Raw genomic sequence first — 22366 nt, 5'->3', positions numbered from 1 at the left:
CCAAATTAGTATCATCTTAAGAGTGAAAAATAAAAACTGTCTGTTTGGTTGTCCCGGTGGCTCAGGCGGTTAGAGCTCCATGCTCCTAACTCCGAAGGCTGCCAGTTCGATTCCAACACGGGCCAGTGGGCTCTCAACCACAAGGTTGTCAATTCAATTCCTTGAGTCCCTTGAGCTGAGTGCTTTCCCAGATGGTTCACTTGGTTGGATCGCGGGCTCTCAACCACAAGGTTGCCAATTTGATTCCTCGGCTCCCGCAAGGGATGGTGGGCAGCGCCCCCTGCAACTAAAATTGAACACGGCACCTTGAGCTGAGCTGCTGCTGAGCTCCCAGATGGCTCAGTTGGTTGGAATACATCCTCTCAAACACAAAGTTGCCGGTTTGATGCCCGCAAGCGATAGTGGGGTGTGCCCCCTGCAACTAGCAACGGCAACTGGACCTGGAGCTGAGCTGCGACCTCACAACTAAGACGGAAAGGAAAACAACTTGAAGCCGAACGGCACCCTCCACAACTAAGATTGAAAGGACAACAACTTGACTTGGGGGGAAAAAAAGGCCTGGAAGTACACACTGTTCCCCAATAAAAGTCCTGCTTAAAAAAAAAAGAAAAAGTCTTTTTTACTTTTGATTGTTTTTAAAGCAGAATTTTCCTCCTCTTTGTGTGAGTCTTTATGCTTATGTCACAATAGAAACATGAGATATAATTAGAACAATAAGGTTTAAAGATGTCTCTGTTCCTCTTTAGCACTGATAAGGAAGAGTACCTACACATTCTAGCCAAAAGCAAGAATTATAAAATACGGATTCTCACAACCCCCACCAAATGTGAATGCTTCAATGGAACTGACAACAGAAGAAGGACACAAAAAAAACAAATGAGATGAAGATTTTAAAAATCAACAAAATTGATAAACTTTTATTCAGACTGATCTAGAATGAAAAGGAGAGAATGCACAAATTACAAATATCTGCAATGAAAGAGAGAACATAATACAAACCTACAGACATTAAATGGATAATAAAGAAATACTATAGATGACTCTATGCTTATAAATGTGGCAATATAAAGGGACTAAGTCCAGGTAGCAGAGAATTGCAAAAGCTCACTCAAAAAAAGAAAGAAGGAAAAGAAAAAAGAAGGTCTCTTTTGCTCTAAAAAAACCATATAAATTCACAATAAAATCCTTTCAACATAGTGGACTTCAAAGGTAAATCATACCACTGATGAATTCTACTAAACACTTAAGGAAGAAATACTATCAATTCAATAGAAATGTTTCCAGAATGTAGCAGAGTATGAAACACCCCATATTCGTTTATGAGGCCAGTGTTACCTTGATACCAAAATCAAACAATTTAAAAGAAACATGCAGGTTCATACGTGAACCTAAGTGTAAAAATACTCAACAGAATTCCAGCAGATCAAAAGTTATAAATGATACTAAGTGGGATTTCTCCTGAGAATGCAACTCTGGTTCAGTATCTTAAGGTCAATGTATATAATTCACCACATCAAAAGACAAAGTAAAATTATATGATCATCTCAATATGCAAAAAATACTGAGACAAAATACAACTTTTAGTTTTGATAAAAACCCTTGACAAATGAGGAATAGACGGTAACTTCCCCATATGATACCAGATTTTTCCAAAACCTTAGAGTTAGCATCACACTTAATCACAATAACCCAAATGCTTTCACCCCAACATTATGAATACGGAAAGACACCCTTCTCACCACACATATTCAAACCAGATGTAGGTCCTCCCTGGAGCAATAAAGCAAGCAAAAGAAATACAATTCATCATATTTTAAAGGATGGAATTAAGATTGTCTTATCCCCAGGCAAAATAGTTGTATGTCTAACAAATCTGAAAGAATCTACAAAACCAGCTACCATAAGTGAGTTTAGTAAGGTCACAGGACACCCAGTTAAAAATTAATTGTATATCTCTGTACATTCCTACAAGTAGGAAGAAACGCAGAAATAAAGGACCGTGAGAAAGCTGACAGCAGAAAAATTATTGATACCATAGAGAGATATTCATAGATTCATTTATTTTTGCTGAACACCTGTTATTCTCGTAATTGTGGTTAGTTTTCAAGTATTACAGAAAAACAAATGAAAAGAACAGTCCTTAACCTTCGGGCACTAGCATAGTATAGCATATGATTCAGTGGCACTTCTCGCGTGCCTCGTCTATTTTAATTTTGAGATCTTTATTACAAGGAAAACTTCCTCAATTAAAAAAAAAATGGGTATCTTACTTTACTGACTCTCACCTTTCCTAAAAACCATTGAAAAGAAATTGTGTACTACTGGGTATCAGGTACTATGTTATCATTTCCTATACACTGTGCCATTTAGTTATCATAGCTTTTTTCCATTAAATGAATATTTATTAAGCTGATCCTGGGATCCCAATTTTTTTTGTTTGTTTTGTTTTTTTGGGGTCTTTTGCATTTATTGGGGAGACATTGCTTAGTAAAATTATATAGGTTTCAAGCGTACAATTCTATAATACATCATTCTGTACACTGCATTGTGTGTTCACCACCCAGGGTCAGCTCTCCTTCCGTCACCATATATTTGGTCCCCTTTAACCTCTTCTACCTCTCCCTTCCCCCTTACCCACTGATAACCACTGAACTGCTCTCTGTGTTTGTTTTTGTTTGTTTGCCTTCCATGATCATTTGTTGCTTTAAGTTTTATATGCCACATGAGTGAAATCATAGTTCTATACTGTTTCTGCCCGATTTATTTCGCTTGCATGATAATTTCAAGATGCATCCATATTGTTGCAAATACTTCTTAAAGTACGTATTTTTCTCTTCATTGTAGAAGTTAAAAAAAACTGAAGTACAGAGATGTTTAAAATAACTTTCTTAAAGTTACATTATCACATACTTCCTCATACTTTTCAGATATCAACCCCTTATGAGATATATGATTTGCAAATATTTTCTCCCATTTCATGGGGTTCCTTTTCATTTTGTTGCTTATTTACTTTGATGCACAGAAGCAGCCTGGATTTAGAGCTTGAGAACCTGGGCTTCAAGCTGATGTCATGATGGGAAGAAATCTTAACTCGCCTCAGACCTTTCGCCTCTTCCTGCTGGAAACCCTGAGCTGTAATCTTACATATGTGACAGCCTCACTGGAGAGACCTTGTCTGTATAACCAAGCATCTACCTGGGAAAGGAGAAGGGCCCAGAAGAGCCTGATCTTCTAGCCATCCCTGCTAAGGCACGATTCACATGAGCAAAGTCATCTTGGACCCTCCTCAAAAGCCCAGCCACCAGCTGAATACTAGACAGTAACCTCAGTTCATGTCAGAAGAATCATTCAGTCAAGTTTAGCCTGAAAAAACAGGGGGAGGAGGAGTGGAAACACCTCCAGATTTGAAGTTTTCAGACATATAAACCTTGACATATTAAATAGAATATGTTCACATTACTACTAAAATTAGTAATAATGTTGGAAAATTATTTTATCTATTTGTGGGAAATAAACCCAGGTATTTTTTATCATAAAAAAAATCAATTCTAGATGGGTTTTAAAAAGTGTGTTTTTTTTAATATTTTTATTGGGGAAGGGGAACAGGACTTTATTGGGGAACACTGTGTTCTTCCAGGCCTTTTTTTTTTTTTCCAAGTCAAGTTGTTGTCCTTTCAATCTCAGTTGTGGGGGGTGCAGTTCAGCTTCAAGTTGTTGCTCTTTCAGTCTTAGTTGTGGAGGGCACAGCTCAGCTCCAGGTCCAGTTGCCGTTGCTAGTTGCAGGGGGCACACCCCACCATCCCTTGCGGGACTCGAACCGGCAACCTTGTGGTTGAGAGGATGCGCTCCAACCAACTGAGCCATCTGGGAGGCAGCTCAGCTCAAGGTGCTGTGTTCAACCTTAGTTGCAGGGGGCAAAGCCCACCATCCCTTGCGGGACTCGAGGAGTTGAACAGGCAACCTTGTGGTTGAGAGCCCAATGGCCCATGTGGGAATCGAACCGGCAACCCTCGGAGTCAGGAGCATGGAGCTGTAACCGCCTGAGCCACCGGGCCAGCCCCTAAAAAGTTTTTTGAAAGTAACTTCAGAAAACCAAGATGACAAAATTTATAAAATCTTATGAGAAGGAAATGGAATTTTCCAAGAGTGATGTGATAGAATGAAAGTAAAAGAATATTAAAATGTAACACATTTACAGAAAAAACACCATAAGTATAGAATAAATGAGGTATATATTTGTAGCAAATATCACAAATATAGATATTGATATAGATACAGATAAAGACATAGATTAGAAAGAGTTCACTCAAATTCATCACTTCAATAGATCAAGTAAAAATTCTCACTCCAATAGATAAAGAATGCAGGAAAATAGTTGACAAAGTTTATAAATTAGATTTTATGTCCCACACATTGTGCAGGAAACAGAGCACAAAGACAATTAAGTAACTTCCCCTGACTTCAGTGTGGTTATAAACCAATGAACATAGACAACTGACCAAGATTATTATCACATCTCTTGAAAAAGTCACACAAATTTGAAAATTAACTAAAAGTCTTAGTCCATTTCAGCTTCTATAACAGAATACCACAGACTAGGTGGTAGACAACAAACATTTACTTCTCCAGTTTCAGAAGCTGGGAAGACCAAGATCAAATTGCTGGCAGACAACTGTTTCATAATGGCCTGCTTCCTACTTCATAGACAGCCATCTTTTCACTGTGTCCTAACATGGCAGATGGGGCAAGTGGCTCTCTGGAGTCTTTTATAAAGACGCTTATCCCATTCATGAGGGCTCCAACTTCATGACCTAATCACCTCCCAAAGGACTCACTCCAAATACCACCATATTATAAAGGATTTAAGTCATGAATTGGGGGACACAAACTTTCAATCTATAGCAATGTGCAAAGGTGGAAAAATTAATTACATAAGTTCTGATAAAATCCAATGTTTGATATTATTTAGTGAACAGAATTACATCTGAGAAGACTTTAAGAAGATATCAACACCTCTATGTAACAAGGTTTTCACACAGTGTGATTTACCCTTGAAAAGGACCCACTGGCCGCTACTTAGCCTTAGCCCTTTTGTATTCACACTAAATAGAGAGGCAGAATCATGACTAAATGCTCCCTAGCAACTTTGAGGCAAATAATATTTTGTTTTGCAAATAATATCTCAAGAGATGTGATAAAATCTTGTTTTAAACGTGATTCAGAGAGAATTTTATGAATGAGATCTCTGTCAAATAAAACAATATAGTCTCACCTCTTTGTCACCTAATAATCTGTATTCCATTAATAGGAGAGGTAAGACTAGCATATACAGTTAGCATTTTCTTAACTATGATATCACCCAAAATATCTGATGTCAAGCTCTGTAATTGCACATGCGAAGCTCATGGATTACGGGTTATTCTTACTTTATATACATGGGACAGGGCCTGGGTCTCCATAGAAGCCTATAAAACACTATAAGCAAAAGAGGAAATGGGATATTGAGAAATGACGTGGGAATTATCACATATTCTGAACTATCTGGAAACATTATTGGATCATCTTCATGAAACTATAACAGCAAACAAAGTTAATTAACATGAGGAGATACTATGATTTCCCATTCGGGAAAATACATAAGATTTTAGTTGTTTTTCTGTATGTCTGCCTTGTTCATTCAGATTCTTTCTATATACTTAGCCTACTCATGATTAATTTTAGAAGTCTGAAGCATCATTCTCCTTCAAGCTTAACATGCTAAGCATTTTGAATGAAGAAATTATATATTTAAACCATTATGCAGATACAAAAATGAGATGTACACTTCAAATATTAATATGGGTTATCTTTGTGTGAAGAGAAATGAACTAGCTCTTTATGTTTTATTTCTATCTTCCAAAATCAGTAGTAAGCACTATTAATTCTGAAAAAGATTACGTTATTTAACAGAGAAACACGAGAAAAAAATCTTCCATTGACTAAAATAAATTCACAGTAATTACTATAGCAAACTCATAATATAGAACATAATCTATAATCTCAACAGAACATTTCACCCACAAAAACTGAACATACGTTTTCCCAAGAAGTTATGAAAATATTAAAAATATATTTTAAACTACATATTTATTTAATTAGGAGATTATGACAATCTCAAAACATGCGTTGATCATCAGAAGTATTCACATAATAAACACTTTTCCTCATGCCCAAGTTAGAGAACCTGAGGAGAAATTTTCTACTCATCAATAATAACCCATGGCTTTCCAGGAAGAAACAATTCTTCATTGAAAATGGGTGAAACATTTCTCTGCTGCCTCATTTTCTGTTTCTGGTCCCCAGATTTTTCATGGCACTTTTCATCTCTCCATTTCTCAGAGTATAGATTAAGGGGTTCAACATAGGGGTGACGACGGTGTAAAACACAGTCAAGTATTTATCAATCGGCAAAGTAGAAGGAGGTCTCACATATATGAAAATACAAGGGACAAAGAAGAGGACCACCACAGTAATGTGGGAGCCACAGGTGGATAAGGCTTTGCGCTTCCCCTCCTGACTAAGATTCTTCAGGGAGTGCAGAATGACCCCATAGGAGATGAGTAACAGCACGAAGATGGCCACACAGATCACGCCATCATTGGCAACCACAGTGAGGCCAATAAAGTAGGTGTCAGTGCAGGCAAGTCTTAATAAGGGATACATGTCACAGATGAAGTGGTCAATGACATTGGGGCCACAGAAGGGAAGGTTGAGAGCAAAGAGAAGGTGAAGTACAGCATGCAAAAAACCTCCCAGCCAGGCCAGCAGCAGCAGCAGAATGCACACTCGTTGATTCATGATCGTCAAATAATGCAAGGGTTTGCAGATGGCCACGTAGCGGTCATAGGCCATGACCACCAGGAGTAGAATCTCAGCACCACCAAATAAGTGCCCTATAAAAAGCTGGCTCATGCAAGCATCGAAAGAAATGGTTTTCTTCTTATGAACTAAGTTTATAATCATATTTGGGGTAACTGTAGTAGAATAAACAGCATCCATAAATGATAAGTAGCCAAGAAAGAAGTACATAGGGGCACCCAGGGTTGGGCTGACCATGACAGTCACAACAATGACTAGGTTGCCCACCACTGTCACAATGTACATGAACAAGAACACAACAAACAATATCTTCTGACCTTGAAGGCTCTGAGTGAGCCCCAAGAGGACAAACTCAGTCACATTGGTCCTTTGTTTCATAGGTTCTTCTGTATGTCTTATTACAGGGCTCAGGACACAATTACCTGTAAATATTTGTATTACTAGTGACTTCTGGAAATCAGAGGACAATTTGTTTATTCATTAAACAAATAGGCATTATGATTTCTCAGGATGCAGTGCTTTCAGAGATATAAGAATACAGTGCTGATTAAAACATGGTCCCTAATCTCAACCATCTTACAGACTAGTGGAGAGGCAAGTAATTAGAGACATATGTGAGACAGGACACGTTATAAAATGAATGGGTTGCCACACATAGCTTTCCACCTGGAAGCTCAAAATTTGACAATGTAGCTAATTCCTTATATAAAAATAAAAACTGAATGAACTATTAAAGAACAAGTAAAGCAAGATTTACTTTATGTTTACTTTCTAGTTAATAAAGGAGATGACTTTCTATATTCTATGGGTAGAAGAATCATTGAAATCCCAAAAAGAAAATATCAAATTTTGTTAAGGATTTAGGAATAGATACCATAGTGTTAATAGGCAAAAGTAGTTTGAAAAAAGATTTACATAACAGAGAACATACACAGAGTTCATATGTAAAACCAGTAATTAACACATGAAAGACAAACAGACCAATAGCAAAGTCCATAATTCAAATAAACAGGGAATTAAAGGAAAAATATATCAAAATGCCCAATAAAAAATATTAAAACTATTATGATAAAATGCGAAAACTCACCTGTATATTGAAATTGAAGTAACAGCTTATTAAATACAATGTGAACTTGTATTTCTGAAAGTCACTCAATCGAATTCTATATCATCCGCTACTTTTTAAGATTAAACAATGCTTAGGGAACATAGGAATTAAACCTATCATGACATCTAGAAATACCTGCCCATTAAAATGACCCCAAATAGTTACACTTAAAATTAGTTTCCTAGACTAGAGATGTGAGAAAAAATATATTTATTCCAGATCTTTAGAATATGAAAATATTCAAAAGAGTATTACAGAATTGAATTAATCCCCACATATTTCAGTACTCACAAAGGATATAGTTGTTTATGAGAATCACATCAGAGGTTTCGTGACAGTGGCAATTTTCACACCACCATTGCCCTCTTACAAAATGTCAAGTGTAGCTCGGAATCTTATGGATAAATGTATTCCCTGGGTTTCCTGCATAACGAGAGAGCCTTCCAATCTCCGTTCTGGGCCGCGGTGCCCTCTTCCTTGCCCTCCCTGCACTGATGCCATCTCTGTGGACACGGAGAGCAAGACAACACATGTCCCATCACTGGCCCTGAACTGTTTCCATGGGACCAACTCTTTAATGCTTCTGGGAAATCTGATTCAACTGTTTTCTGAAAAATCCCTGTCTTTCAAATTGTTGGGATTTTCAAAAGGAATATGAATGTCCTGAATCTTGATTGTGAACAGAGAACTATAATACTCATTGCTGGCAGAACTTTCCTAATAATAAATATTGTTAAATCAACATTATGACTGGAGAGAAAATTGTAACTTCTGTATACATTATTTAGATAAATATTTTACAGTTTGTGGTTTATAGTAACAAAGGACGAAGTAGTGAAACAGCCTTTACAACATCATGATGCCTAATCAGTTACACTGCCTGCCTTCATACAGCATTGTTGCACTTGGGTTGCCTAAAGGATGGAGAACAGTTTCATATACCTACTCTACGTGGTGAGTCAATCATTTCAATTCCTGAAAAAGCCAGTCATGTGAATACCCACATAGACAAACACTCTCTGAGATAAGGACAAAGGCCTCTAAACACTTTATCTACACTGGAACTGCAACATGGAGTATTGAGTCATTCAGTTGGTGCATCTCCAAGGGGGATTCTTCTCTAATTAAATTCATTGGGACCTTGATCATAATTGTGAGTACTGTACACTCTGTATCTCCAGAGATGCCACCACGATAATCATCGTGTAGAACAGCATTTATAGAACCAAGTCCTTGGGGAAAAACCATAAAAGAATAAGTGGAGGTCAAATGACCAAAAGGGAAAAGTCCAGTCTGGGCAGATATGAAATATGTAAAAACCCTCGTGTTTAAGCTATGTCTTTGCAGATGACGTCTGACCAGAGAAGGAGATGAGTGCTAATTTCAGAACAAGTGATTCAAAACTCATTTCAAATGCAGGTAAAGTGTGGCAGTTTGTCACATAGTTTCAGTCAGGCAAGTTGATAGCATCTGTGTTGGAATGGGTGTGGGAAAGAGAAAACAGTGGGACTGTTCATTCCATTTGTCTCAACAAGCTCGTGGAACGTGTTGAAGGAACATTTACCAAATTTCTTTTTCTTGTCTGATTTGGTTGACGGAACACTCACCAAAATAGACAGTACATTAGACGATAAAACAAGCTGCAATGCATTTCAAAAGACTTATATCATGTAGAATATGTATCTTATAAAACGGTTATTCAACTAGAAATTCGTAACAAAAAATGTAACATTTCCCAGGATTTGTAAATTAAGCACCACAAGTCCGAATCACTCTCCTTCTACAGCTCTAGCCTCTCCAGTGTTCTACCTGCAGAATTCCTGCTGCCTTGGTCTCCTGGGACTTTCAGCTTCATCTCTTCACTCAGGGCATCTACCAGATTCCTCCTAGGTATCCCTGTCTGTACCACAGCAGGGAAACGTTTTAAAGGCAACAAGCTGGGACAATCCCAGGGCTCAAATGTTTGCTTCCCATCTCTCAGTGATCACTGGCAGTTGTTTCTGAGGGCTAGTGTCTTCAAAATCATTCTTTCAAATACGATTTTCAGATTTGTTGGCTTGTTTTAGGCAGCAGGGTGAATCTGGTCCCTTTTTTCCCACCTTGGCCTGAATTAACCTTCCAAATATAATGATAATTAAATATTTTTAAATTTACAAAAGGAAAATCGAGTTACAAAGTATAATATGTAAACATTATCTTTTATATTTACCAAAGCTCTTGATTTTGTTATGTAGATTCAAGTTATTGTATAGAGTCATTTCATTTCAGCCTGAAGGACTCTATTTGTTATTTCTTGTAGAACTGGTCTGCTGGTGGTGAAGCCTCTCGTTTTTGTTTATCTGAGAATGTCTTAATTTCTCTTTCATTTTTGAAAGATACTTATTGGATATAGAATTCCCTATAGACAGTCTTTTTTTTTCTTCAGTATTTTGAATATCATCCCACTGCCTTCTTCCCCCCACTGTTTCTGATGAGACATCTGCTATTTGTCTCAATGAGTATCCATTGTACAATGAGAGTCACTTCTCTCTTGCTGCTCTCAAGATTCTCTCATTGTCTTTGGCTTTTTATAGTTTACGATCCCATAATTTCTGAGTTTATCCTACTTTGAATTTGTTGAACATATTTGATGTGTAGATTAATTAATATTCTGGCTTTTTTCAAAGGCATTATTTCTACAAATATTCTTTTTGCCCCTTTTTCTTCTCTCCTTCTGGAAATTCCATGATGCTCATATTGGTACTCTTGATGGTGTTCTACAGGTCTTGAGACTCTGTTCTTCATTTACTCTTCATTCTTTTTCCTTCCTGCTCCTCAGACTATATGGTCACCATTGGCCTATCTTCAAGTGCACTCATTCTTCCTATGACTGCTCGGATCTGCTGTTTAGTTCCTCTAATGGATTTTTTTCATTTCTGTTATAGTATTTTTTTATGCTAGAATTTATATTTGGTTATTTTTCGTAATTTCTATCACTTTATTGATAGTCTCTATTTGGTGAGACATTATTCTCATACTTTCCTTTAAATTCTTTAGAAATGATTTCCTTTAGTTCTTTGAATACATTCAAAACAGTTAATTTAAAGTCTTTATCCAGTAAGCCCAACGCCTGAGCTTCCCTAAAGACAGTTTCTACTAACTAAATATTCCCGTTATAGGTCACACTTTCCTATTTCCTTGCACATATATTTTTTATTGAAAACTGGACATTTTGAATATAAAATGTGGCAACTATGGAAATTAGATTTTTGCCCTTCCCTATGTCCACTGTTATTGTTGTTTGTTATTCTGTTGTTTACTAGCTTAACAATTTTTTTAAATTCATTATGTAAAACTTGCATTCTTTCTCATGAGGGGCCACGAAAGTCTCTGCTCAGTTAGATTAGTGGTAAACTAATGTTTGGACTTATAGTTCCTTAGATGCCTGCAACCAATAAATCTTCCTGTCTTTGCTAATGGGCTTTATGTGTATATTGGGGCACAACTTCACCCCTTACCCAAGTAGTTTACAACTTCACTTTAGTCTTCATTACTTGCTTCCGCAGAGTCTCGAGGTAAGCCGTACATGAGCAATTTGGCCTTTTCCAGGTCTTTTCTGAACATGCACACTCTGGTCATATGCACAGCTCTACTCATACACACAGCCTTCAAATTCCCAGAAATGTGTCATAGTATTTCAAATCCCCCTAGGGTACGTCATTCCTCAGTGTTTCCTTTTAAGCGTTTTATTTAGCCTATAGTTTTCTCCAACTGTTATCCACTACCAAAGGCTGCTGCCATGTTCAAGAATTGCCTCTCGTTGTTTTTGACATATGCAATCAGGAGAAAGGATCCAAGTCAAATCAAATAAAGGCAATCTTATAAGTTAGATCTTCCAAAGAACCACACTGAGATGATGCTATGGATTTTCTCCTCTTTCTATTAAGGTGATAAATTACAGTGATTAAATTTTTAATACTAAAACAATCTTGCATTCTTGGAACAAACAAAATTTTATAAAGATGTATTCTCTCCTTGTACATGTTGCTGGATTAAATTTACTACATTTTGCTTAGTTTTTATATCTATAGTGATATGAAAACTACCCTGCAATTCGTTCTTATAAAGTTTTTGTCTGGTTTTAGCATCATGGTTTGCAACTCTCACCTTTTCTTTATTCTTGAAAAACTTTTGTATGATAGGCATTATTTTTTCCTAAATATTTTGTAGAATTCACCAATGAAGCTATCTGAGCCTAAATTTTTTTTTCATGCAAGTTTTTAATTACACAACCAAATTAATATGTACAATGTTCAATTTTTTATTTCTTCTTTTATAGGTTTTGATAATATTTTTAACTACGTAGCTTATTTCCTCTAAAATTTCTGAGAAAACAAAAGGAGTCAGATTGCCAAGTAAGTTTATAAAACTCAGGGATCTTATCTAGTACTATCAAGCTTTCCTAAGAATTTAAAGAATGTAAGTACCTATTTGAGAGCTTCAGCTCAACATCGCAAAATATTTTCCCATCAATGAACTTAAAATTTTTTGTTACACCATAAAGCTAGGTCAGGAAGATTAGTGTCCCACAAACCGTACAGTAAGCAAAGTTACAGTACTTGCATCACAAGACTCCAGACAAAATTCTTCTTAAATCCACAGGGACCCATCCTGGACCGTTAGCTTTAAATGAAGGTCATTTCTGCAAGTGAAATTATAGTACTTCACTCTTGAGGGCATCTATAAATATAGCTAAATTACAATATTTTCCTCTTGATCTTAATGTCTTATATGGCACCAAATTAATGTTAACTTTTCCTTTTTGCATTATTCATTTATTGGCTCCCCGTTTAGCAGCAAGTACTACTTATTATTTGCATTAATTTTCACCCAGACCCTTTATTTGATATAACCCAGGGTTCCCCCTATCTTCCAATCATCTAAGGCCCATTTTGCAGACTGTACTGCTAGACCTTTGACTACTACCCAAGAGTCAGTGAAACATATACTGTATCATTATAGCACATACAATCCAGATCTTTTGGTGCCACAGGGCACACCACTCTAAATCTTACCCATTGAGTGGATTTATATTTTCCTCTTCAATTAATTGGTCTCTATGCTGTTCCTTTACAGATTGACAGACGGCTCTCCACTCCTGAGCCACCATCTGCAATCCATACTACTTGTTATTTAATAACTGATCATAGGGAAGGACTCATTCAGCCATGAAGCTAGGTCACTCCTCAGGAGGATCTAATGCAGGGCACAAATGCAGAGCAGCTACTCGTGCATGTGTGCAATGGATTCTCCCTTTCACATTTCTTGAATTTATGTTGCTATTTAATAAAAGAATTATTCTGGGGTTATTTCCTGTACCTACTAGAATGATTATCTGATATAACCCAGGACATATGGGTATTTCAGATCTCAAACTAATGTTATGTCCTTCAATAATAAAAACAGTTCCAAATAAAGTACAATAACAAACTAGCAATCACCTTTCAAACAGTGTGTACTTTTTATCTCTTTCAGGTAAATTCCCAGTCCATAAACCAGCTGATCACCACTAGGTGGCAATTCCAGCATCCCTTGCACAGGTATTATTAAGAAAAGAAGTATTCCCCCCTTTCCCTTTAGTAACCACTGAACTATTATTGTCTATGTCTATGACATTTTGTTTCTTTGTTTGTCTGGTTCCTTTGTTGCTTTCAATTTTATATCCCACATATCAGCAAAGTCATACGGTTCTCAATTTTTTCTGTCTGATTTATTTTGCTTAGCGTAATAATCTCAAGATCCATCCATGTTGTCGCAAATGGCACTATCTTATCTTTTCTTGTGGCAAAATAGTATTCCACTGTGTACCACAACTTCTTTAACCAATCATCTATTGAAGGACACTTTGGTTGTTTTCATATCTTGGCCACTGTAAATAAGGCTGCAATGAACTTTGGAGCACATGTATCTTTACGGACAAATGTTTTCAGGTTTTTTGGGTAGATACCCAGGAGAGGGATTGCTGGGTCATAAGATAATTCTATTATTAATTTTTGAGGAAGCTCCTCACTGTCTTCTATTGCAGGTGCACCAGTCTGCATTCCCACCAACAGTATATGAGGGTTCCTTTTTCTCCGGGTGGTGAACACACAGTGTGATGGACAGATGATGTATTACAGAATTGTATACTTGAAACCTATGTAATTTTACTAACCATTGTCAACCCAATAAATTATAATTTAAAAAAACATAAAGAGATATTTCTTGTCATGATTCTCTTTTTAAGAATGGAGAAGCATCAACCAGAAGAACTCCCTTCGTTTTTCTTACTTTATTGGCTATAATTGTGTCACATGCTTATCCTTAAATTAATCACTAGAAAGAAAAAGAACATTACCACAATTGCTTTAGACTAATCCAGATTCACACCCATGGCCTGGGGATGGACCACACTTTCCCACAAATGCGTGGCCACCTGACACCAAAACAAATGAAGTTTTGTTAGAATGAAGATGTAGCTACTTTGTGGGCAACTAACATACCTCATATGCCTCTACTGGTCACCCCTCTTTCTCTCCTGTATCTGTAACTTCAGTTTCTCGCTCTCTTTCTTCTGTCTCTATCTCTCTATCATCTCTTACCCTCCTTCTCTCTGTCTTAGCTCTTCTCACTGGCATTTAAACGTGATCAAATTTTTCCCATCTTGAAAAATATTCATCCTCAATCCCATGTCCCACTTCAGTGACCAAGTTGATTCTCCTAACAACCCTATGAGGTAACATTATCTCTATTTTGCAAAAAGGACACTGAGGCACAGAAAAGTTCAGTAATTTACCCAATCACACAGCTTAGCCAAGATTCAATAAATACTATTATAGTAGTGGAACATGCAAGAATTTCTCTCAAATTTATTTCAGAAAATATTTTCCCTATATTCAATGCATAATGCAATAGTTGCATGATTTTATATGCTATCTTTTGGTATTCCTCCCCAAAACTCCAGTTTATTTACAGCTGTTTTATAGGCTCTAATAAGTCAAATGACATGTATAGAATATCACAGTAAACAGAATTGGGAATCACACCCAGATGCATGTCTTTGGTGTATTTCTCTAAGACTCTACCATGTCCCATTCATGTAGAAGATGTCCCTGGCCCTAAGTCTCAATTTCTGCTCTGTCTCCCCTTCTATTCTGCAGGCATCAGGAAATGTCCAGACTCAAACAGAAGAGCCAGCAAAACTTACTCTTAAGCATGATTCCGATTTTTACTATTTAAGAGCAGTTTCTCTAGTCTACGTGTGTCTATCCTCGATCATTAACAATAGAATACCTATTTTGCACTGACTTAGATGTTTATACATGTTATGTTGCTGAATATTCACTATAATTTTATGAGACAGGTATCATTTGTATTATTTATTTATTTTTAATTCAAGTTTATTGGGGTGATAACGGTTAGCAAAGTTACATAGGTTTCAAGTGTACAATTCTGTAATACGTCATCTATATATCACATTATATGCTCACCATCCAGTCAATTCTCCTTCCATCACCATATATTTGATCCTGTTTATCCTCATCTACCACCCCCCTTTCCTCTTACCCTCTGGTAACCACTAAACTATTGTCTATGTCTGTGAGTTTCTGTTTCTTTATTGAGACAGGTATTATTAAGACTATTTTATAGACTCTGACTGGCTCATGGGCCCATATTTCCATGACTAGAACATTCCGTGCCTTAGGTCTCAGTTTCTAGGATCACTTCCTAAACACAGTCATAGAGAGACTGCTAACACATCCCAGTCGGCTTTCCCCTACTCTCTTGGTCACATATGCCATGACCACAAGAGAGAAAGAACAAAATGGTTTGGCTGCCATCTTGGTTGAAGCTGCTAATTCTAATCCCCTGGGAGTTGAGACGTCAGAGCCTCCTTACCTCCTTGCACATGAGTAATATCCATTTAAATCTTTGCCTAAAATCACAGGTGAAAACATTGGTAAGAACAGATCCAGGAAGACCACATAAGCATCAACAGCCACGGATCACAGAAGCTCTTTGGTCTGAGTTTCCAACCAAGACTCTCAGGGACCAAAGGAGTTGTCTCCAGGTTGAACACAGGCTTACTAAGCAAAAGGCTTAAAAGAGCTAAGTTCAGGGGCCTCCTACTCCAAGACAACTTTCATTTGTGGCTGATTGTATGGTGCTTACAGTCCCTAACTTTTCTGCTATAACGTAGTCTGTTATTTTCAGGGTTTTAAATCCACTGGCTTTTATGGTGACCAAGAAAGACCGGCAAATGTGTAGAACTTGCCTTGGAGAGTGATATCCTGCAATAGTTAGGATTTTTTCCCATCAATTTCTTCTGAAGCCTAATGTTGGAAGCTGTCTGACTCAAGAAATTTATTATCTGAGCTGGGATTCTGTACCTCACACTCACAGGATGGTGTGACCCTATCAAGCAAAACTAAACCCGGCCCATGAACTCAACATTATTTAAGAAGTCTCTCTCAGCAACTGTTTTCAAATTATCAAGAAAAAGAACTACTATACTTTAGACAAAAATCGAGGAGCCTGCTAAGCAGCCGTTAGTGATGGATCAGTGATTGTTACCTTCATGCAAACTGTGCTCCGCAAGTAAGATGCTTTGTTATTGAATGAACCTGTTACTTCTTCCCCAAATGCATTCAGAGAGGTAGGTACAACCTCTGATTTATTGGTATTTTTTTCTCAAGGCGATTCTGTCACAGATTTTTATGAATGACTGGAATACTTAATCTACTAAGGAAAGCAGTAAGGATAGTACGGACCCACCCCTGAGATAAGAAAAAAATTACATTATTAAATTATTTTACCTATCATAAGGGTAATATATTCCCTTTGTAGAAATCTTGGGTCAGAACATTTTTTTAAAAATCCAAATAGTATCCTTAATTTACAGCTCAGATTAGCACTATTAGTCTTAATGCACTTTTTTCAGATACTTTTCTACAGTATATATGTCATTTTGGACAATTAGATCATAACATAGAAGCCGTTTTATAAGCTAAGTTTTCCACTCATTATATTGTAAGAATATTTCCACACCATTAATTTTCTTGCAAATAATGTCAATAATCACCTGATATTTCATAACTATAATTTTTTTAATTGTTCCTCCTTATACAAACATTTGGATTGTTTTCACTTTCTCATTATCATAAAAAATGTATTGTGAAATACAAGCTGTAAGCATAATTTTTGTCCATATTTCTTTTATCTATGATGGTTTCCAAGGGATATGACTAGGTATATAAACTTCTTTCCAGAATACACCGTATCAGTACACACTCACAGGTAATATAACTGTCATAAATCTTTGCCAATTTGCCAGTTTTTCACTGTTTTTAAATTTTCTTTGATGACTTATAAAATAATTTTTAGATGTCTAATTTTTTTTCAGATAATTGTATTTGTATTAGTTTTGCCATTATTTTAATAATGGTGTGAGAAGACCTTTTTTTATGTAAAACCTATTTCTATAATAATGATTATCAGCATATTGTTACAAGTATTTTTCTAGTGTGTTCCTTATCTATGTAGTTGAATCCATTAGTTTTTTCCTGTATTTATACCATTGCATTTCATTTAAAACGCTCTTCCCCATCCAAGATTTGATATATACTTATTTCTTTGTTTTTCTGTTTGTGAACAGATCTGTTTTATTTGAAGACTTTAATATACACCATTTGGGTTTTTTCTCTTTTTCTGGTTTTCTTTTTTCTTTTGTTTTCTTTTGTGTGTGTGTGATGGCATGAGAAAACACTTTATTTTGAAAATGCCTACCCAGGTACTGAAAACTCGTTTATGAACTATGCATATTATTCTCTTAAATATTACTTTAAAATAATTTTCTTTTGTAATTTAATCATGCTTGCTTTTTATTGATCTTATCTGTGCTCATCAGGTTTATTTATATTTTTACAATACTAAAAAGCTTTTGAATTTATTTATAAGTCCAATATTTTTCTATTGTTTGATATATTGATGTCTGTATTCAACTTTTTTTCTGAATATAATGGGTTGCTTTTCTAACCTCTTGAGCTGAACATCTACTTCATCTATTTTCTCTCTTCATTTATATTCTTTAATATTATAACGATCAAATATTTCAAGGGTAAGAATAATACGGGTTTCTTTTTTCATTTTTATTCTCTTATCAAGGATTTGGAATGTGTGGAAAGCTATGTGTTTTACCTTTACGACAAAACTTTGGCCTGTGTAATAATGATAGTCTTCAATTCCTCTATGCCAATCTGACTATAGAGAACATACTCTGTCCAACAAATTACGATGCTTTTGTTTCCTCCTCATCTTAAAAGAATGTTTTATAGATTCAGAGAATTTTTCATGGTCTTCCTTAGATTGAGTTTTGATTTGCAGAATGACCCTGAAACCTAAACATGACAGAAGGTCTCCAAATAATGAACTCTACAGTGTCAAATAAATCTGGGAAATTTTGCCTTACATCATGCTCTGTTTTATCCTCTTCAGGATATTCTTCTTCTTTCTTGTTTGATGATATCCTCAGACAATTCTGTTTCAATGTAGTATAAGCTTACAATCTAACTGCCTGGTATATCTTACTGAAACCTCCAACATTCACTCAGTTCAGTTTTTTCTGCAATGTGACTACATCATTCCTAATTTTAAATTGAGTTCACCTGATGTTTTATATTCGCCCTGAAACAAATTAAAAACAACAAGAATAATGAACTCTGAAGCTTAGTTTCATCAGCACAAGTGACTAGAGAAGAGATATGTGGGAATAGACCCTCATGAATTCAAGCCTCTGCTCCTCTTACAGGTCCTTTCTTTAGTCCTGTTTTTCTGTGGGGCAAATAGCAATTGTTGGGAGAACATCCATCCATGTACAATTACAGGAAACGTGTCTGGAATGTTAATACTCATAAAACCATGTTTATCTTTATGAACACGAGAGAGAGAGAGAGAGAGAGAGAGAGAGACAGAGAGAGAGAGAGAGAGACAGAGAGAGAGAGAGAGAGAGAGACAGAGACAGAGACAGAGACAGAGACAGAGACAGAGACAGAGACAGAGATAGAGATGGAGATAGAGAAGGGCTATGTGTTCATTACGTGACTGACTATACAGACCAACTTTAAGTCTTGGGTTTCTCTGCTTGAGGTTTCCACAGTCTTACAGAAAACAATCCTGATAGAAATGTACTTGATCAAAATTTATCTGCCACAATTTCAATCCATGTCCTATTCACAGATAAGTCAATTACCTAAATGCCAAAGTGGATTCATGGAGCGAATGAACAACGTGACAGAATTCATCCTGCTTGGCCTGACACAGAACCCAGATGTACAGAAAGTCTTGTTTGCTGTGTTTACAGTCATCTACTTTCTCACTGTGGCAGGCAACCTACTCATTGTAGTGACAATCACCACCAGCCGAGCCCTGGGCGCCCCCATGTATTTTTTTCTTTCTTTCTTGTCCTTCATAGATGGCTGCTGCTCTTCTACCATGGCCCCCAAAATGATATTTGACTTACTCACTGAAAAGAAAACTATCTCCTTCAGTGGCTGCATGACTCAGCTCTTTGCCGAACATTTCTTTGGGGGAGTCGAGATCATCCTGCTCACGGTGATGGCCTATGACCGCTACGTGGCCATCTGCCAGCCCCTGCACTACACGATCACAATGAACAGGCGAGTGTGTGGCCTCCTAGTGGCCATGGCCTGGGCTGGGGGATTTCTTCATGCTCTGATTCAAACTCTTTTCATAGTCTGGTTGCCCTTCTGTGGCCCCAATGTCATTGACCATTTCATCTGTGACCTTTTCCCTCTGCTAAAACTCTCCTGCTCTGACACTCACATCTTTGGATTTTTTGTTGCCGCCAACAGTGGACTGATGTGTATGCTCATTTTTTCTATTCTTATCACCTCCTATGTCCTCATCCTTTGCTCCCTAAGAACTCACAACACTGAGGGTCAGAGGAAGGCTCTCTCCACTTGTGCGTCCCATGTTACTGTAGTTGTCCTATTCTTCATTCCCTGTATATTTGTGTACCTTCGGCCCATGATCACCTTCCCCATTGATAAAGCAGTGGCTGTACTTTATACTATGGTAGCACCCATGTTAAACCCTTTAATCTACACTCTCAGGAACTCAGAGGTGAAAAATGCCATGAGGAAGCTCTGGAGCCAAAGAGTAATCCTGGGTAACAATGCATGTGAATACAGAAGATAAAAACAAAATCTATACATATTTTAAGAACAAGTGTGACCAATAGAAAGGATAATGGTCTTCATAGCAAAATATGTGAGTTTAAGTACATTTTGCTTCTCTTACTTTCTGGAATCTTTTTTTAATGGTTTCTCTTTCAAAAAACATCAATATCTGATTAAATGATGACTAAAGTGTCTTCCAATTAGAAACTTCTTTGTATTTATAAATTATTGCTCAAAGAAACCTAGGTAATTTAACCACTGTCACCCCAATAAATAAATAATGAATGAATAAATGAGACATTATTAATCAACATGAAAATGGCACAGTGTATGGAAAATCTCTGAATTTGTGTTCAGTAAAACAATTCTCTATAAACCTTCAAGTATAGGTTATATATAAAACCAAGAGGCCAAGTATTTAAAATACTTAAACACAAAGGCAGCAGCTAAGCATTTTGTTGAAAACGTATAGTTTTAATCCCAACAACTGTAGTCAAAGTAGACTTATTACTGTAAGAGATAAAGAGCAACCAATAATGAATGGGTTTTAAGGAATGAAAGACAGTCATTAAGGCAGGATTCATTCCAAAATTAATGCTTCTGTGTTACACAATTCCAGGGGGCACCATTTACATTGTAATAAGGGCTCTTCCCAGAATAAATTATGTTCTCTGTCTAAAGCCATAGAGGGACATAGAATTCTTCCAGGTACAGCCAGAGAGAAATCTTGCACATGATTTCCCAAGCAGAAAACAATTTGTGGAGCACTTTTTTTATCAAAGATATCCTGTATATCACTTTATCCCCAAACTAGCTTTCATTGGATGAATTTGTGCCTTAGCTAATAGGAACAAAAGTATCCAGTACAAAAGAAAGTTGATGACAGCTGAGTAATCAAGACAGATTGTCTACACATTCAAATCTAAATAGAAATTTTCAAACCAATTGCAAACCAATGAGATGAGAGATAATTTGATATATAGACATAAAATGTTTCCCCCAAAATAAGACCTAGCCAGACAATCAGCTCTAATGCGTTTTTTGGAGCAAAAATTAATGTAAGACTCAATATTTATATTATGTTATATTATATTATATTATATTATATTATATTATATTATATTATATTATGTTATATTATATTATACTCGGTCTTATAGTAAAATAAGACCAGGTCTTATATTAATTTTTGCTCCAAAAGATGCATTAGAGCTGATTGTCCAGCCAGGTCTTATTTTGGGAAACACGGTAGTGCCATTCTAAGAGGGAAAGAAAACCCCAGATGGAAGAAGGAGATCAAGATACGGGCCAGGACAGAAGTTCCGCAAAAGAAAAGGAGAAAATCAAAGCATATCAATATGAAAAAGTCAACAAGATACAAAGGAAGGCAGTAAGAAAGGAAAAGAAGGACAAACGACCTATAAGACAGAGAAAACAATTAAAATGGCAATAGTAAGTCTTTACTTATCAATAATAATTTAAATGTAAATGGGTTATGCTCCCCAATAATAAAAGGCATAGAGCGGTTAAATGGTTTTAAAAAGAGATTCAACTATACAAGAGACTCACTTAAGATTTAAGGACATATATAGGCTCAAAAGAAGTGATGGAAAAAGATACTGCAGGCAAATGCTATCCAAAACAGAGCAGAGGTGGCTATACTTATGTCACAAAAAATAGACTTTAAGACAAAAATTGTCACAAGAGATAAAGAATAACTTCCTATAATGATAAAAGGGCAATTCACTAGGAAGATTTAATAATTAGAAATATATGCAACCAACATTGGAATAACTAAATAAAGCAAAAATTAACAGATCTCAAAGAAGAAACAGACAAAATAATAATAGGAAACAAAACAGAACAAAATAATAGTAGGAAAATATAATACTGCACTCTCAATGATGGATAGAACACCTAGACAGAAAATTAATATGAACACAATGAACTTGAACAACACCACAGAGCAAACGAAACTAACAGACATATATAGAACATTCCATCTAATAGCAGTGGAATATACATTTTTCTCAAGTGCACATGAAAGATTATACAGGAGAAATAATATGTTAGGTCACAAAACAAATCTTCAAAAATTGAAGAAGATTGGAATCATAAAAGTATCTTTTCTGAATACAATCGAGGGAAGTAGAAATCAAAAGAAGACGAAAAATTGGAAATATAT

At 36.3% G+C, this 22366-nt stretch overlaps 2 protein-coding genes across 2 annotated transcripts; one reads left to right on the top strand and one right to left on the bottom strand.

Moving 5' to 3' along the window:
* Window positions 1-6318: 6318 nt before the first annotated feature.
* Window positions 6319-7236, bottom strand: LOC148755903 (olfactory receptor 4A15-like). Its single transcript, XM_088789967.1, has one exon. The coding sequence runs from the start codon at window positions 7234-7236 to the stop codon at window positions 6319-6321; it is 918 nt and encodes a 305-aa protein (XP_088646093.1).
* An 11969-nt stretch (window positions 7237-19205) lies between these two features.
* Window positions 19206-20200, top strand: LOC148755902 (olfactory receptor 4C5-like). The gene has a single exon (XM_088789890.1). The coding sequence runs from the start codon at window positions 19253-19255 to the stop codon at window positions 20198-20200; it is 948 nt and encodes a 315-aa protein (XP_088646016.1). The 5' UTR covers window positions 19206-19252.
* The last annotated feature ends 2166 nt before the right edge of the window (window positions 20201-22366 follow it).

Source organism: Rhinolophus sinicus, chromosome 14, assembly GCF_057876585.1.
Source record: "Rhinolophus sinicus isolate RSI-liver-muscle chromosome 14, RSI-T2T, whole genome shotgun sequence".
Classification (NCBI taxonomy): Eukaryota; Metazoa; Chordata; class Mammalia; order Chiroptera; family Rhinolophidae; genus Rhinolophus; species Rhinolophus sinicus.
The sequence above is the reverse complement of the archived record's forward strand: the minus strand, read 5'-3'. Positions and strand labels throughout refer to the sequence as shown.

Bases quoted from the DNA above. Each gene is read 5' to 3' on its own strand.
- LOC148755902 (XM_088789890.1), top strand. From the start codon at position 19,253: ATGGAGCGAATGAACAACGTGACAGAATTCATCCTGCTTGGCCTGACA.
- LOC148755903 (XM_088789967.1), bottom strand. From the start codon at position 7,236: ATGAAACAAAGGACCAATGTGACTGAGTTTGTCCTCTTGGGGCTCACT.